This window comes from Penaeus japonicus, unplaced genomic scaffold (genome assembly GCF_977035675.1).
Source record: "Penaeus japonicus unplaced genomic scaffold, GWHDUDI00000001_assembly GWHDUDI00000015, whole genome shotgun sequence".
Lineage (NCBI taxonomy): Eukaryota > Metazoa > Arthropoda > Malacostraca > Decapoda > Penaeidae > Penaeus > Penaeus japonicus.
In genome coordinates, this window is record NW_028234417.1 from 1,111,700 (window position 1) to 1,126,699 (window position 15,000).

At 44.6% G+C, this 15,000-nt stretch overlaps 1 protein-coding gene across 24 annotated transcripts in view; it reads right to left on the bottom strand.

Annotated features, from left to right (window-relative positions):
* Nucleotides 1-604: 604 nt before the first annotated feature.
* Mef2 (myocyte enhancer factor 2) overlaps nucleotides 605-15,000 on the bottom strand; it is a 475,383-nt gene continuing 460,987 nt past the window's right edge. For 12 of the 24 annotated variants that reach the window (XM_086544336.1, XM_086544340.1, XM_086544333.1 and 9 more), the window contains 7 exons: nucleotides 14,648-15,000; nucleotides 10,206-10,409; nucleotides 4,778-4,939; nucleotides 4,230-4,553; nucleotides 3,826-3,996; nucleotides 3,367-3,628; nucleotides 605-3,198 (listed from right to left, as the gene is read on the bottom strand). The exon at nucleotides 14,648-15,000 is cut by the window's right edge and continues 112 nt beyond it. In XM_086544336.1, coding sequence (XP_086400462.1) covers nucleotides 3,089-3,198; nucleotides 3,367-3,628; nucleotides 3,826-3,996; nucleotides 4,230-4,553; nucleotides 4,778-4,939; nucleotides 10,206-10,409; nucleotides 14,648-14,701 — 1,287 coding nt within the window. In that variant the 5' untranslated portion in view covers nucleotides 14,702-15,000 and the 3' untranslated portion in view covers nucleotides 605-3,088. Of the gene's footprint in view, nucleotides 3,199-3,366; nucleotides 3,629-3,825; nucleotides 3,997-4,229; nucleotides 4,554-4,777; nucleotides 4,940-10,205; nucleotides 10,410-10,760; nucleotides 10,965-14,647 lie in introns of all 24 variants that reach the window. The other 12 variants (XM_086544349.1, XM_086544348.1, XM_086544354.1 and 9 more) reach the window with 3 other exon arrangements.

Below are 15,000 nucleotides of genomic sequence, written 5' to 3' on the forward strand. Positions count from 1 at the left end.
CACTCCATCTTTGTTCAGATATCTTGTTTCTCGGTCGGGCTTTAGGAAAAAAAAAGATGACACGTGTATACTATATTATACGGCGGTTATCATCAATTTGGTTGATGAATTATTGCCTTATATTCTTGCAATGTTGAAACCGTTATGTGTGTTGATCAAATCAATTGTTGTTTTTGAAATAACTTAAAGTACTATTTGATTTTTGGTTTATCCCAGTTTGATGTTCTCTCTCGTCTCCTGCTTTCATTTTTGCATGATAATATATCACTCTTAGAGAGTTTTCCCCTCTCTATGTCTCTACATATTCAAACAGCATGAGTCAGATATTAGACTTTATTATCAAGTTCTTTGTTGTTGTTTCTTCTACGTATGTTTTGTTGTTAGATGTGCGAATAGTTAGTTTTTTATTTGGTCAGTTTTCATTGCAAGTGTTGTTGTTTTTTAGGAATGATTTTCAAAGCTTTAGTTCTTAGAATAAATATTTTTTTCTCTATTCTATGTCCTTGGAAAATGAAAGCATTGCAATTTTCTTTCCATCCCTTTTTTCTACAAAATATGCGACTCCATCATAACACAAAATATGGGAAATAAACAGTGTCATACCTATGTTATTCACATTTTATTGAATAACATGACAAAATTCACACAAAATGCTTCTATTTCACTAACAAAAAAATATTAATAGTATACTTATTCTACACAAACATGTAACTTGTTGATGTCAGAACATAAGGACGGGGGGCTGCTGGTAGGGGGGAGGGGGGTTTGGGGACTTCTGGATGTGCCTCTTAAAAGATGTCAGACTGGCCTCCGCGCGACCAGATAGATAGATGGTTCTGGACCCGTTCCCGAGGGACACAGGCTGTGGTGGCTTGATTTCTTCTGGATAATACTTTATAAACCATTACATGCACCATGATCATATGGACAGTGATTCTCCCTGTGCTCTTTTTTTTCTTTTTTTTTTTTGTTAAGCCATATAGATAGAATTAAGGGTCAGTCGTACTAAAACTGGATACAAGAATATGAAGTAAAACATTCAAGCCCAAGCCAACCCAATGAGTAATGTAAAATACATGACTTGTAATCCATATGGGGGTGATTTTCATCATTACATAAACAGTTACACACTGCTATGTAGATACAGAATGTACATGACTTTTCAGAAAATATCGATCATGTACAGTCCATGTTTACAGGAGTACCTGGTACTCACTGAATTGCACTATATACATCACAGATATTAGTAATATCCTTATATTTGTACAATAAGACCAATCCTTTATGTTCTTTGAAGGTGAGCCATTGTGAGATTTACAAAACAAAAACCCCTTTATTTTAGACAGGTTACAAATGGAAGTCAATGTCGGCCTCTACAAAGTTTTTTTGTATTTTTTTTTTTACAAGAAACAGTTTTCACGTACATTTTTTTTTCTTTTTTTGCTTAATGTGCAACGTCTGGTTATACGCTGCACATCTGTTTTTTAAAATAAATTTTCTTCTTTTTTCTTTTACTGCGTGAGTATGAGGAAAATGGTTTCCAGGCCCCACTACCCCCAGGCCCACAGAGCCCCAGCACGCCGGCCTGTGGTACACGGTGATCACGCCACGACAAGGTGCAACATATGCTTAGGGTAATGGGTTTTAGTGTCTTTGCTTAGAAACTAGGTGTTTTGATTTATTATAATCAAATATAACTATAAACATTTCTTGAAGAATTATACATTAGCAGTATCATATAAATTATTAAGAATCTAGACTTTGTATTTATACAAACAACGTTAAGTCAACACAGTCTAAATGTTTATGTATCGACAGTTAGTGTTGTATTTGGTATGGTACAGCTGGCTCCTCCTTCCTGTGGGCCTAGCCCCGTGGCGGGTGGCAGCAGCCATGGAGCGCGGTGGGTGGCAGCGCTGTTGGGCCACCTGGAGCCGCAGGAACGGTGGCGGCCAGCAAGGCACACATACAGGGCCGAGTGATGCCCACAGCTGCTACCGCCAGTCTGCCATCCCCAGTCTGCCACCACCACCACCACACCACGACGCAGCTCACACCGGCCACGCACTACTGTCCACAGTTACTAGAGGCTACAACTTCTTACACAGTAAGGTGAGGCACAAGGTACAAAGAAAGACCATACGAGAGGTACAGAAGGCGGCCGCAGGGGGGGCCTGGGAGGCAGCGGCGGCGGCTGACTCCCTACCTCCTCCGACGCGACTACACAACAGGTACCAGGCATTCTTATCATATAGGCCAATATGTACAAAGAGTAAAAATAATCATGTCTTTTGCTTATTTACATTGAGCCAGAACTAACAAGTACATAGGTGGTGGTGACAGACAGTTGTGATCTGCAGATGATGTTACCATGGCAATGAAAATGTTTGTTTCAACTGGCCAGGAAGCTTCCTGAGGTCATCTCTCAGATGGGCAGGAGGCATCTGGAAGCCATCTCTTGAGACAAGCAGGAGCCATCTGAAATCCATCTTTCAGATGATCAGAATGTGTCCCGAGGCTTTCTCTCGGATGGGTAGAAGGCAACCCCAACTAGAAGATGGCCAGCAGCACTATTCACTCGAACATGTGACGGCTACTGAACATTCCTGCTTCAAACCCGATCGGCGGCAATGGATTGCTTCTTTCTGCTACTGGGCAGCAGGCCATGACAGCCCTCAGCCTTTATTACTAAGGCTACCAAGGACAGAGTTCACCTCGTTTATGCCAGTTCCCATTGGCTGGAGGGCTGTTGCAGTTAGGCAGGCTGGGGCAGGACTGGCAGAAGGGAGTAAGGGAATGTGATTCACAAACACAGGAGGCCGGGGAGCAGGGCTTGTAGCTCCTCTCTTGGCACTGTCACGGTAGTGCGGCACTGACACTCACACACATGGCGAAGGACACACACTCTGCTCCCCAAGTCTTTTTGTACAGTTAACAACCGTTGTGGTCCATAGAGGCAGAGGCGGTGGGGGCACGATTGTGAGGGCTAGTGTGGCCCTGGGGACGGCGCCCCCTGCCCGCCAGGCACTGATCACGCAGCACTGAGTGTCCTCTCACTGGTGCACGTGCTGGCACTCGTTGCACCTCACTATGTGGTCCAGCCCTCTGTCAGCCTCGGCCGTTTGCTCAACGGAGTGTCATACTCGGTGTGGTGTGAGGTTCCGTCTGGCGAAGCGTGTGATGTCGGCGTTAGGTGGCCTGCAAGGAAAACGAATCTATTAATCATCTACGAACTGGAGCACCTCCGAGCACCTGCGTCGCTCGAGCTGATCAGAACATCTCTCTCTAAGCGAGCCAAAGATCATATCTACAGACGCTGTCGATATCAATGTATTCAGACATGTACCTCATTTTTTTTGTCCTCACCTGAGAGCGCATTGTAATGTGTGTGCACAGGATGGTTGGAAGATGGACCCAAGTGCGACGGCGGTGCGGGCGACAGGTGGCCGGGGTCTGTGGATGCTGGTCTTTGCAGGTGAGAGGCGGGGATGCAGTTGGCATCTCGTGGAGGACTGATGGGTTCCGATTTGATCCTCACCGGCGGCGACGAGGCTGGAGGCGGAGTCGAGGAACTGACGCTGAGATGTGGCAAGCCGGAGTGTGACATCGCCAACGAGCCCGGGTTCCACTGTGGGAGAGAGCGCTATTCAGAAAGGCTTCGAGGAGCGAGGAGCAAATGTGGAAACGTGTACTGAACCCAACGTTATTAAAGCCACATCCTCATACCAAATTCAAATCAGATTTTTTTTCCACGTCAGATTCAAACCACATTTTTACATATCATAACTTCCTCTCAAAAAGAAAAAAAACCCTTTCTAGACTTACCTGATGAAGAGAATTGAGGGTATTGAGAGGGTTAAGAGAGATGTCTGAATTTAGCTGGAAGTCCTGATGTGGAAATGTGTTGAGTGGTGAGTATGTGGTCGACGGGTTTCCGGCTGTCGTCTGATGTGATACTACGGGAGTGTTCAGTGAGGGAGAGCCTGGCCGGGGATTCTGTGGAAAGGACGGATACAAAATCATGAATCAGGACGGACTCATTCATGATAATATGCCGAAGACGTATACAGATGCCGCATTACTTCAAGATAAATACGCAAAAAAAAAAAAAAAAAAAAAAAAAAAAAAAAAAAAAAAAAAAAAATAATAATAATAATAATAAAAAAAAAAATAATAATAATAATAATAATATAATATGATCACAAGTGAAGTGAGCGCACGGCACGTACCGTCTGTCCTTGAGGGTTTGGGATGTGGACGCGGAGGTTCGGTCTGGTGGGCGAGTGGGTCTTTGAGGAGTGCGGCCGCGTGAGGAGTCCCGGCGAGGGCGCTCCTCCCTGGGGCAGCGGCGACGTGGAGCCGGGGTAGCCGTTGGAGCCGTTCATGTCGAGCATTCCGCTTGAGGATCCGGGGCGCGGGGACAGCGAGGCGTGAGACATCTGCGGCGACGGTTGCATCAGGGCCGGGTCGTACGTCGTGTTGTTCACGGGAACGGTCACCGCCATGCTGTTGTAGTTGTTCAGCCCCACCGGTTGCTGTGCCGCAAGATAGGGCTAAGTTTAATGCCAGTCGGCAAGATTAATTTCAGTGTTCAGAGGTGTGCATAGTCATGTATATATATATATGATAAAATATAAAATATGTAGCAAAGCAAAAAATCACATATGCATAATCATTTATATTCAATATTCTCAATCGCGAGTCCCCTTTCCCTTTCCCTTTCCCTCCCCTCCCCTCCCCTCCCCTCCCCTCCCCAAGCCACGAAGACTGAACTCACTCGAGTGCCTCCGTTGATCTGGTTGCGCTGCATCATGAGTGTGAATTCTTCATCAATCTTGTTGTACTTGGCCTCGGTGCGCGGGGTCAGGGAGTAGTCTTGCTCGCCGTCGGGTGAGTCGGGGGACTGCAATCCGTTCTTGTGCTCCTTTTTGTTCAGAGCCTGCGTGTCCCGAGAAATAAAGTGTTATGAGAGGATCCGAGGGCGATGTCTGGGATCAGAAATCCCTCGCGAGGAACAATTTAAAACAATGCTGTTTAAAATTCTGAATAAGACCTACTGCTGAGGTGACAAATAAGCCAGACTAAATAACCCCATCCTACAGACAGCGTGTGATGTAGAAGCCCTGCAGTTGTAAATATCCCATAAAAATCACCTTTATGACTTCTCTGCTTCTTCTGAAACATCTATGGCGACCCACATTTACCCGCCCTACACCTTCAGAAGCACCTTTAGACTGTGCAATGGTACCGTGCACACACACACACACACACACACACACACACACACACACACACACACACACACACACACACACACACACACACACACACACACACACACACACACGCATTACAGTCGACACACCGTTGGATGCATTTGTTCAATGATGAGTTCGTTGCATAAGACTGGCGACGCGGCCCATTATGCAACCCACGCGGCAATCCTATTCCTGCCGTCCTTCAATTCTAAGACGGCAGCCCTGAACTTCAAAAAGGAATTCAACTTTTTTTAAATTTAATTTTTAAAAATTTAATCGGCTCAACCTTCCTTCCTTCCCGGTAATTACCCACTTAGCTTTCATTACCATCACAGTAATCGCCTACACCCTACATATTGCAACCCCGCCCACGCCGATCTATACTCGACAGGTAGGCTTGGTGTACGATCAGACACACGGAAAAGAAAAAGCCAGCCACTTTTGAAAGCTGACCTACCGGGGCTTCTTCAAGTCCCGCTCCGCCACTTTACATACATACGAAGCAGCAGCATCTCCTCGCAGACGCCGCCTGCTTCCTTAGCGTCGTTTGACTCCTTCTTCTCTTACCTATCAATCCCTAACTCATAAGAACGCGATCCTCACATCTTGAATACTAATGCCACTAATTTTGTTTTCTAGTGTGAAAGGGAGTGCTTGCGTGGTGACGAAATGCTAACGAATATCCAAGGGGCAGCGCGCGTGTCTCGACACTCGGCGCAAGTAATGCCAAGACTATACGTTATGCAATACAGCCTTACAACAGCCATTTCCTTGCCTCCGTGAACACGAATTCTTAATCTTCCCGCATTGAGTTCGTGTGTAGTGAAGGAAAGTGTTTCCTATTTTGACGTGTGTAGATCTACACGAAAAATTTGAATTTCAAATTGGGAGAAGTCACAACGTGAGATTTGACGATCGACGCAGTGACAAATTTAATTGAATTTAGATACATAATAATAATTTCCAGAACTAACCTAGTATGCGTGTTTAAATAGAACTGACAATTTATATAACCTAAAGAGTATATAGTATTCCATCGGTGTATCATTTCTTCCTCCCGTTGGTTGGCCACCATCAAAATACACAAAAAAAAAGTCAAAATACAGAGCAGAGGCGAAGATTAACTCGAAATAGAGAATAGGAAAGGGGGGGGGAGGAGGAAAAAAACATATACACCTGAAGTATTCGTCTCTCTTATGTGGCCAGAGAAACGCGGTATGTCAAGCGAGCCAATTAACTAATCATCCCTTTAATTTGCCATTTTCTCGCATTCCCTGTAATCCACCGTTGTGTATTTTGTAAGCGAGAATACATCTAAATTGCCGTTACTTCTGCTCGCCGACTCCTTCCCTTCCAAAAGAGGGGGAGGGATGGGTGTGGGGGGAGAGGGGAGGGGGAGGGGTGACGACACGGTGGAGTAACAAGTTCTGCAATACGACTTTTACTCCTAATCCGTGCTAACTCCTCTCTCTCTCTCTCTCCCTCCCCACCCTTCCCCCACCCCCATCCCTTCCCCCATCCCACCCCTCCCATAGATCTCGATACATCACGCGTAATAGCTGTAATTCCGGGGTGGGGAGAGTTACTAGTACATAATACGGCCGATATACTTTGTAAATTTTGGTCTTTATCCTAGAAACACTGTAGTTAAAGCATTAGAGCGCCGCTGCCAAAAAGAAGTGGCCAAAAATACCTTCTCTTCCCCCTTGCTCCCCGACGGAATACGAAAACCTCACTTTGGTTGGGGGAGGGAGGGAGGGAGGGAAAGAAGGAAGGCCGGAAGGGGTGGGGATAGGAGACAGGATCTGGTGAGAGTGAGAGTGAGAGGGAGGAGGGAAGAGGAAGGAGGAGGAGGAGTGGGCCTGGGGAGAGGGGAGAGGGGAGGGAAGAAGAGGGAGGAGGATGGAGGGAGGAGGGGTAGAAGAAGAAGAAGGGGTAGTAGTGTTTCGAGATCGTAGAGCAGAGGATGAAATTTAAGTTAATGGTTCCCGAGGGACGGCGTACATCAGTGGTAATCATCGCGGCCGCACACTGCACGCTAAGGTGTTGTAATCACGAGCTCGACCCCTCCTCCTCCCCCTACCCCTCCCCCTCCTCCCCCTACCTGCAAGTCCCAACCCCGTAATTCCCGGCAGGTGTAAATCACCGCCTTAATTATCGTCTAAAGCTAAGATCACTCTGTGGGAAGGAGGGAGGGAGGAGGGAGGGAGGAAGGAAGGAGGATGGGAAGGAGGATGGGAAGGAGGATGGGAAGGAGGGAGGGAAGGAGGATGGGAAGGATGGTGGGAGGGAGGAAGGAGGATGGGAAGGAGGATGGGAGGGAAGTAAGAAGGGAAGGAAGGGAACATACCAACCTCCCCACCTAACCACCAACCCCAACACGTACCCCCAACCCATATCCTGGAAAAAAAGAAAAAAAAACATGTTTTATGACCCCTGACCTGTCAAGGCTGTGAACGTCTTACCTGGTTACATCACACACGGTACTTAACTGTAGGGCGGGATATTCGTCCACAACCTTCACCTCAGCATTGGAATAATAATCATAATAATACATGAACACTGGCTATCACAATATACAAACAATATATATATATATATATATATATAAATACTAATAATATTCAACAATCCATCTAATATAATCATCATATAATCTTTTGAGTTTAGATCCAAATGCATTATTATATACAGCCGAGAGAGAGAGAGAGTGTGTGTGTGTGTGTGAACTTCACGCTCTTCGCTAATTACGTTCCACCACCACTCTATTTTTGCTAAACAGTAACTACTTTCTTCCCTAAACCATAACATCCTATGATGCCTTTGGCATCTCTTTTTCGCAGAGGGCAGGATAGAAGGAGGAGGGGGTGGAAGGGGAGAGAAGGGGGAAGTGAGATGGAGGGCGGGGAAGGTGGACACAAGTGGGGGAGACGGAGAGAGAGAAAAGGGAGTGGAGATAGAGAAAAGAGAAGAGGAGAAGAGGAGAGGGAGGAGGGACTGAGAGAGAGGAGAGAGAGAGAGAGAGAGAGAGAGAGAAAGAGGAGAGAGAGAGAGAGAGAGAAGAGAGAAGAGAGAGGAGAGAGGAGACGAGAGAGAAGGAGAGGGAGAGAGAGAGAGAAAAAGACCAAAAGTGAAACTATCAAAATATGAATAGAAAGGAAATTGAGTGATGAACAAAAAAAGAAAAAAAAAAAAAACAAAAATAAGATTATAAACTTTGATATCTCTGATACCGTTCTCACAAAAATAAACTAAAAAAAATAAAAAAAAAAAAAATAAAATGCTAAAAGCTTGCATGCCATGCTAGCTAGGTACTTCCATGCTTAGAGATTATCCTAGAGAAAATGAGTCAAAACTGATTGATTAATTCAGAAGTGATGTTAGACCCATGCAGGAGGAAACATACGGCAACAAAACGGCGAATCCATGCTACGTTCCGAATTTGACAGAGTCGTGTTTTGCTTCATTAACCCGTAAAACCTTCTAATCTGACATGAGGATTCGCGCAACGTGTACGAGACGAAGGGAATGATCATTGGTATTTGGAAACTAGTTTAGAAGAAAAAAGAATCTTCGCATGACTTGAAGAGTGTAATGTGCTCTAGAAGGGAGGAAAGTTATAATTTATAACCTTAATTCCATTACCATTTGAACCTGAAGCTTAAAACAAAGCCTTTCGCCGCTTGTTACAGTTGAAAAATACCCACTACGCCAAAGAACAGATTAAAGTAATTAAAAATCTTAAGAAATAAAATGTTGATATTCAACAATCCCATTAATATAATCATAATCAATCTTTTTTGTTTTTAAGTTCAAATGCATTATTATATACAGCCGAGAGAGAGAGAGAGTGTGTGTAGTCATGCAACTTCACGCTCTCGCTATCTAACGCTTCCACCAATACCTCTATTGCCTTCCCTAAACCACCACTACCCTAGTCACTTGTCCCATCCTCACTTTGAACTGGCACTTCCCATCTCTTCTGACAGAGGGAGAAGGGAGGGAGGAAGGAGGAAGGAGGGGGGAGAGAAGGGGGAAGGAAGGGGGAGGGGGGGGGGGGAAGGGGAGGAACAGAAGTGAAGGAAAGAGGGAGGGGGGGGGAGAAGAAAGGGAGAGGGGAGAGAGAAGGGAAGAAGGAAGGGGCAGAGAGGGAGGAGAGAGAGAGATAGAGAGAGAAAGAGGAGAGAGAGAGGAAAGAGAGAGAGAGAGAGAGAGAGAGAGAGAGAGAGAGAGAGAGAGAGAGAGAGAGAGAGAGAGGTAAGCGAGAGACCAAAAAATGAGATTTAGGTGAATGAATAATCAACAGAGACAAGAAAAAAAAGAGACACAAAAAAAAAGGAACAAAAAAAACAAAGATAAACCTTGAAACCATCTCCAATGACTAAGACGAATGAATAAAAAAAAAAAAAAAAAAAAAAAAAAAAACATCTTGCACAAAATTGCCTTGCATACTAGAGCATAAGACCTAAAATAAACTAACTTATTCTAATGCTTGCATGCTGATTGTCTTAACATTATTGTCGCAAACAAACAAACAAAAACGGGAAAATGGGAAAAACTCCGGCAATGATGAAAAACGTTCCTTGACTGTGATTGAAAGGTCACTGTTTGATTCATTTTCCCGAAACCATTTGAAAATCGGACATTTCAGGAAGTGCGCTGCTTGGTTTTGCGGTCAGGAAAGGAATCATTTGTATGATTTTTTTTTACTGAAGACAATGTGTGACTTTTAAATCCCAGAGGGAAGGACGTGGGACGGGAGTTAGGAGTAAAAATTACGTTTAAAGTAGTTAAAAAAACCTAGTGACAACTACCCAACAGACCAAAATAGAATCCAATACAAAATGATTTTGAAAATAAACAAAATACCCCTTTAAAAAAAACTAAAAAAAGTTAAATAAAAATTAAGATTTATATCAGAGTAAAAAGGATGGCACTGAAGATTACCTCAACGATATCATTATTGGTCCTGGACTCGTGAGGTTCATTATACTCGGTGTACTTGAGCAGAACCTTGTCCATGTCTGTGGACGCGTATTGGAACAGTTTGTTGCTCGAGTTAAAGATGATCAGCGCGATCTCACAGTCACACAACACCGACAACTCATACGCTTTTTTCATCAAACCGAACTTGCGTTTTGTGAATGTGACCTGTAATGTACAAACGAGCAGGGCTGTTAGCTCACAACAACACACGTGATGCTGGCGAAGCAGCCCACCACCGCCGCCGCCGCCGTCGCCACTGCAAGGCCCGCCGCCGCCGCCCCGCCCCCCGCCACACACAGCAGGGCCTCTGGGCTACCCGGACGGCGGGCGGGCAGGTGGTGGGCCGCTCTCACCTGAGTTAGTAGGAAAAAAGCAGACACAACACTGCTGGCACACGGCGTGGTCACACTCCAAGCTGGAGGTCCTACTGCTAGCTGTAATAAACAGGGTGTAAGCGTTACGACAAGCACACCGGCCGAGCCAAAGGTGCCGAGGCGTCGGGCGCTGTTGCTCTACCTCAATGATATTCTTGTTGGTGAGGGACTCGTGCGGCTCATTGTACTCCGTGTACTTGAGCAACACTTTGTCCATGTCCGTCGACGCGTACTGGTAAAGTTTGTTGGAGGACGAAAATATAATGAGTGCGATCTCACAGTCGCACAACACTGAGAGCTCGTAGGCCTTCTTCATGACTCCAAACTTCCGCTTGTTGAAGGTCACCTGTAGGTCAGGGAAGGTCAGTCGTTTCGTTAAGGGGCAATTTCAGGTCTCTACTAAGATCTACTGTCAGCGCAGACTCGCCGTCGTGGGTCTGCGCACCTGCTTCGTCCAAAGGGTTGGGAGAAATTCGTTATGAAGTGAGAGAAGGTTGGTCATCAGAGAGGGAATGTATGTGTGCTTATGACTATACAAATATGCGTAGTCATGCATGCATAAATACACACGCATACACGTGTCTGTGTGAGGGGGGGGGGTATACAAAAGAAAATAAGGGAAGAATACAAATAAGGGAAGAATACAAAAGCGGAAACAAAGATACCGGAACCGTGGAGAACGTGGTGCCGGCTGGACTGGATGGTAGTGAAACGTGGCGAGTGTTATCCGTAGACATTTCAAACGTCATAATTGCAATGTCTATAGATGGACCGGCATAAAAATTGATGCATGAAAAGTATGAAAAACGAGAACTGTCGCAGCAAATTGGTGAAACTCCTTCACGTTTAGAGCAATTACATAGCACTTTATCACAGAGCTGAGGAAAGCACTAGTTCTCGAAGATAAGGGGGACGGGCGGAGAGCGATTAATCCACTCATCACGCGGGAACCACCGTGTCATCGCGCTCACAGAGGTCCTTAGCGAGTTCCAAGAGGGGAGAGGGCCGGTGCAGCTCCCTGGGTTATAAATCTAAGCAAGGGCAACACAATTACTGCTGCTCCCCTAAAGATTGAGGTGCAATTTAGCCACGCCCCCAGTTCAACACTACGCGTGTGGGCGGGCTGACCTGGCACAACCATTCACCTTTCATCCATGCGCTGCATTTCGCTACCCCCTGGTGAGCTACAGGAGGCTTTCTCTCTCTCTATCATCTAATTCTATGTCATCGTCATCTAAATTTCTCTCTCTCTCTCTCTCTCTCTCTCTCTCTCTCTCTCTCTCTCTCTCTCTCTCTCTCTCTCTCTCCCTCTCTCTCCCTCTCTCTCCCTCTCTCAACACTCCCCCACACTTCTCTCTCTCTCTCGTTGTCATGGTTACTCCAGCTTGCCAATATCCATCCGGTCACATCTAGAAGATTCACGCATCAAATTTTATACTTCCATTCTCAGATCCTTTCTCCGGAGATGCAATATCCTCTCTTCTTCTTCTTCTTCTTCTTCTCGGTCTCTGAATATCTCACGCTTTTGATAAAACATGGGCAGGTAACTCGCAGGCGGAAGAAAGCGCGGCAGAAAGTTGCGCGCGCTTATGACAAACGCCAATTTCGAGAGAGCAACATCTTTTAAAGAACATGAATAATAATAATAATAATAATAATGATAATGATAATGATAATGATAATGATAATAATAATAGTAAACGATAACGATATTTTAAAAAAAGAAAAAAAAAATCAACAAGTCGGCCAAAGGCGTCCCTCTCGTCTCGTCTCGTCTCGTCTCTCGGAGCCATCCGTCACGAGCGCTGCAAGGACGACGTTCCTCCGCACGCCCGGCTGTGTCTTCTTCGCGAGCCACAAAGCACTCGTGAGGGGGGAGGGGAGCGGGGAGAGGGGGAGGGGTCGTTTATTAATCTCTAGTGGGGCGATCCGCGGCGTTATTTATACACCCGCTCTTCTCAAGGTCAACCTTCGTGGCGGGTCAGGTGCACTCCCTCTCACGAAGCGGCGGGGAACAACGGGCGGACTGCCGGTATGTACGTGTGTCTTGGTTTCCACACACACGAACACGCACACACGCACACATACGTAAGTTTATCAATAGTGACATCATTCCCGAGGTACCATTATCATTCTTCAACGTAATACTACCAAAAATAGTAGGCGGGTGCGAAGTCTGTCACGAGAATAACTTGGGGAAGTTGTTTTGGTTGGAAAGGCGAGTTATAAATAATTAAGTTGGTTGCCAAATATAGAATCAATACTGCTATTCTCGGGGTGGGTGCGTGTGCGCCGCTCTGGACGGTGTATCGTCCCTATAGCACGAGCCTGCGAGCCTGCCTGCCCGTCTCCGTCCCCCGGCCAGCCTGGTTCTCACTACCTCTCCTTCCTTCGCTCGCTCCTGCCGCTCCTCCTCCTCCTCCTCCTCCTGGCCGCCTCCGACGAGCTCCACCACGCCCTTCGGCCCACGTCGCGGCTGGCCCTTGCTCCATCACCGAGGCACGAGGGCGCGGCGAGGAGGCGGCAGAGGAGGGAGGAGGATGTTTCAGGCTCTCCGTCGGAACAACACCAGCGTCTCCAACGGCTCCATACTTAGATAATTGAGAGGTTTTAAAAGGTCAAACAGGAGAGGAAGAGGAGCACTCGAAGAGGACAAAGAAGAGCAGAAGAAAAAAACAATCACAGAGGATCTCCGTCAGCAAAATCAACGATATTGTTCAGGGGGAAAATCTTGGAACAAAAGATTCCAGGAAAAAAAAAAACTTTTCTTTTAATAATTTAGGATCAAGTATGTCGAGCTGTGAAAGTCCTATGAATATCCATTGATCTTACCGCCTTCCATCCTCACAAACTAAAATTAAAGTATAAAAAAAAATGCTGAAAACAACTTTCTTGATAAAAAGAAAAAAGAAAAAACATAGAGACGTGGAAAGGGAAACCGGGTCATACACATTAGTTAAAGAAAATGCTAATGTAATAAACCTATCACACGGATTTATGAATGAATGACTTGTAAATTTGAAATAACTTCAAAAATTATAAAACTAATTTGACTTCTTAGGAAACATTAATATCAAGAACAATTATATAATCACAACAGCATTCATCATAATAATCATAATTTCCATCATCATAATCATTATCAGCATCACCATCCTTATATCAATACTAATAATCACAAACATTAAACTGACAAATAATAATATATAAACAACCCGCGAGACAGCAACACATAACACTTTCAGCTGATGATCCTAAATTGATTATGACGTTGAAAATGATGACACGAATCATTAAATGTTTAATATATTACCTATGATCTTAACGTTGCCTTCATTAAATAATACTTTTGCATGTGCTATCGCTTTAATTACGCGATTGTTGTTATTGGTAATTTAAAAATAGCAACTGTGATATTGTTCTCATTATTGTTGTAGTCGTTTTAGTAGTAGTAAAATCGTATAATGGTGTATGACGCTAGTAGAGTAGAAATAGTAATATAATTATAGATACCATTATCAATGGAAGTGGGAGTAGGAATGATCATTGTAATTGTAATAGTATTAGTAGCAGTAAATATCTTAATGGTAATAATAATAATAATAATAATAATAATAATATTAATAATGATAATAATAAATAATATTTCTACTAATAATAACAATAACAAGAATAATTCTAATAAAGTCAATAAAAATAACAACAACAATAATGATACTAATAATTATAACAATAATAATAATAATCATAATCATAATCATAATAATAATAATAATTATAATAATAATCATAATGATACTACTACTACTACTAATAATAAAAGCAAATAATACTGATTATGATTAAAATCATAAGAGTAATAAATAATGATAAAAATAATACTTATCATCATTCCCATTATTGTTGCTGTCATTATCATTCATATCATCATTAAACAAATCAATGAATAATCAAAAAAAAAAGAGAAAAAAAGAAAGGCAGAGGAATATACATTTCTTTAGAGGAAAGAAACAACAGTGCCACACATACCTGTCTGTTCCGTTCGTCTGTGATCCGGGAGATCTGGATCTTCTTACGCCCCATGATGGCGGCGGCGGCGTCGTCAACTGAGGAACTAGAGGGCGCGGGCTTCAGGTAGAGCGGCGTGAGCAGCGGTGGCGGCGGCCGTGGCGGAGGAGCGGGTTCCGAGCGGCGGCCGTCGTATAAGGCAGTACAGGCGTAGCTCTCGTAGCGTGGCGGCTTCGCGGGGGGGAGGGGGGGTGGTTGAGGTACCCTACCCGCCGCAGAGAGACCGAAGGAAAAAAATATGAACGAGCGTCGGAGATCACAATCTTCCGAAGGACACGGCGTTATCACAGTAGGTGGTGAAGGCGGTGGCGGTG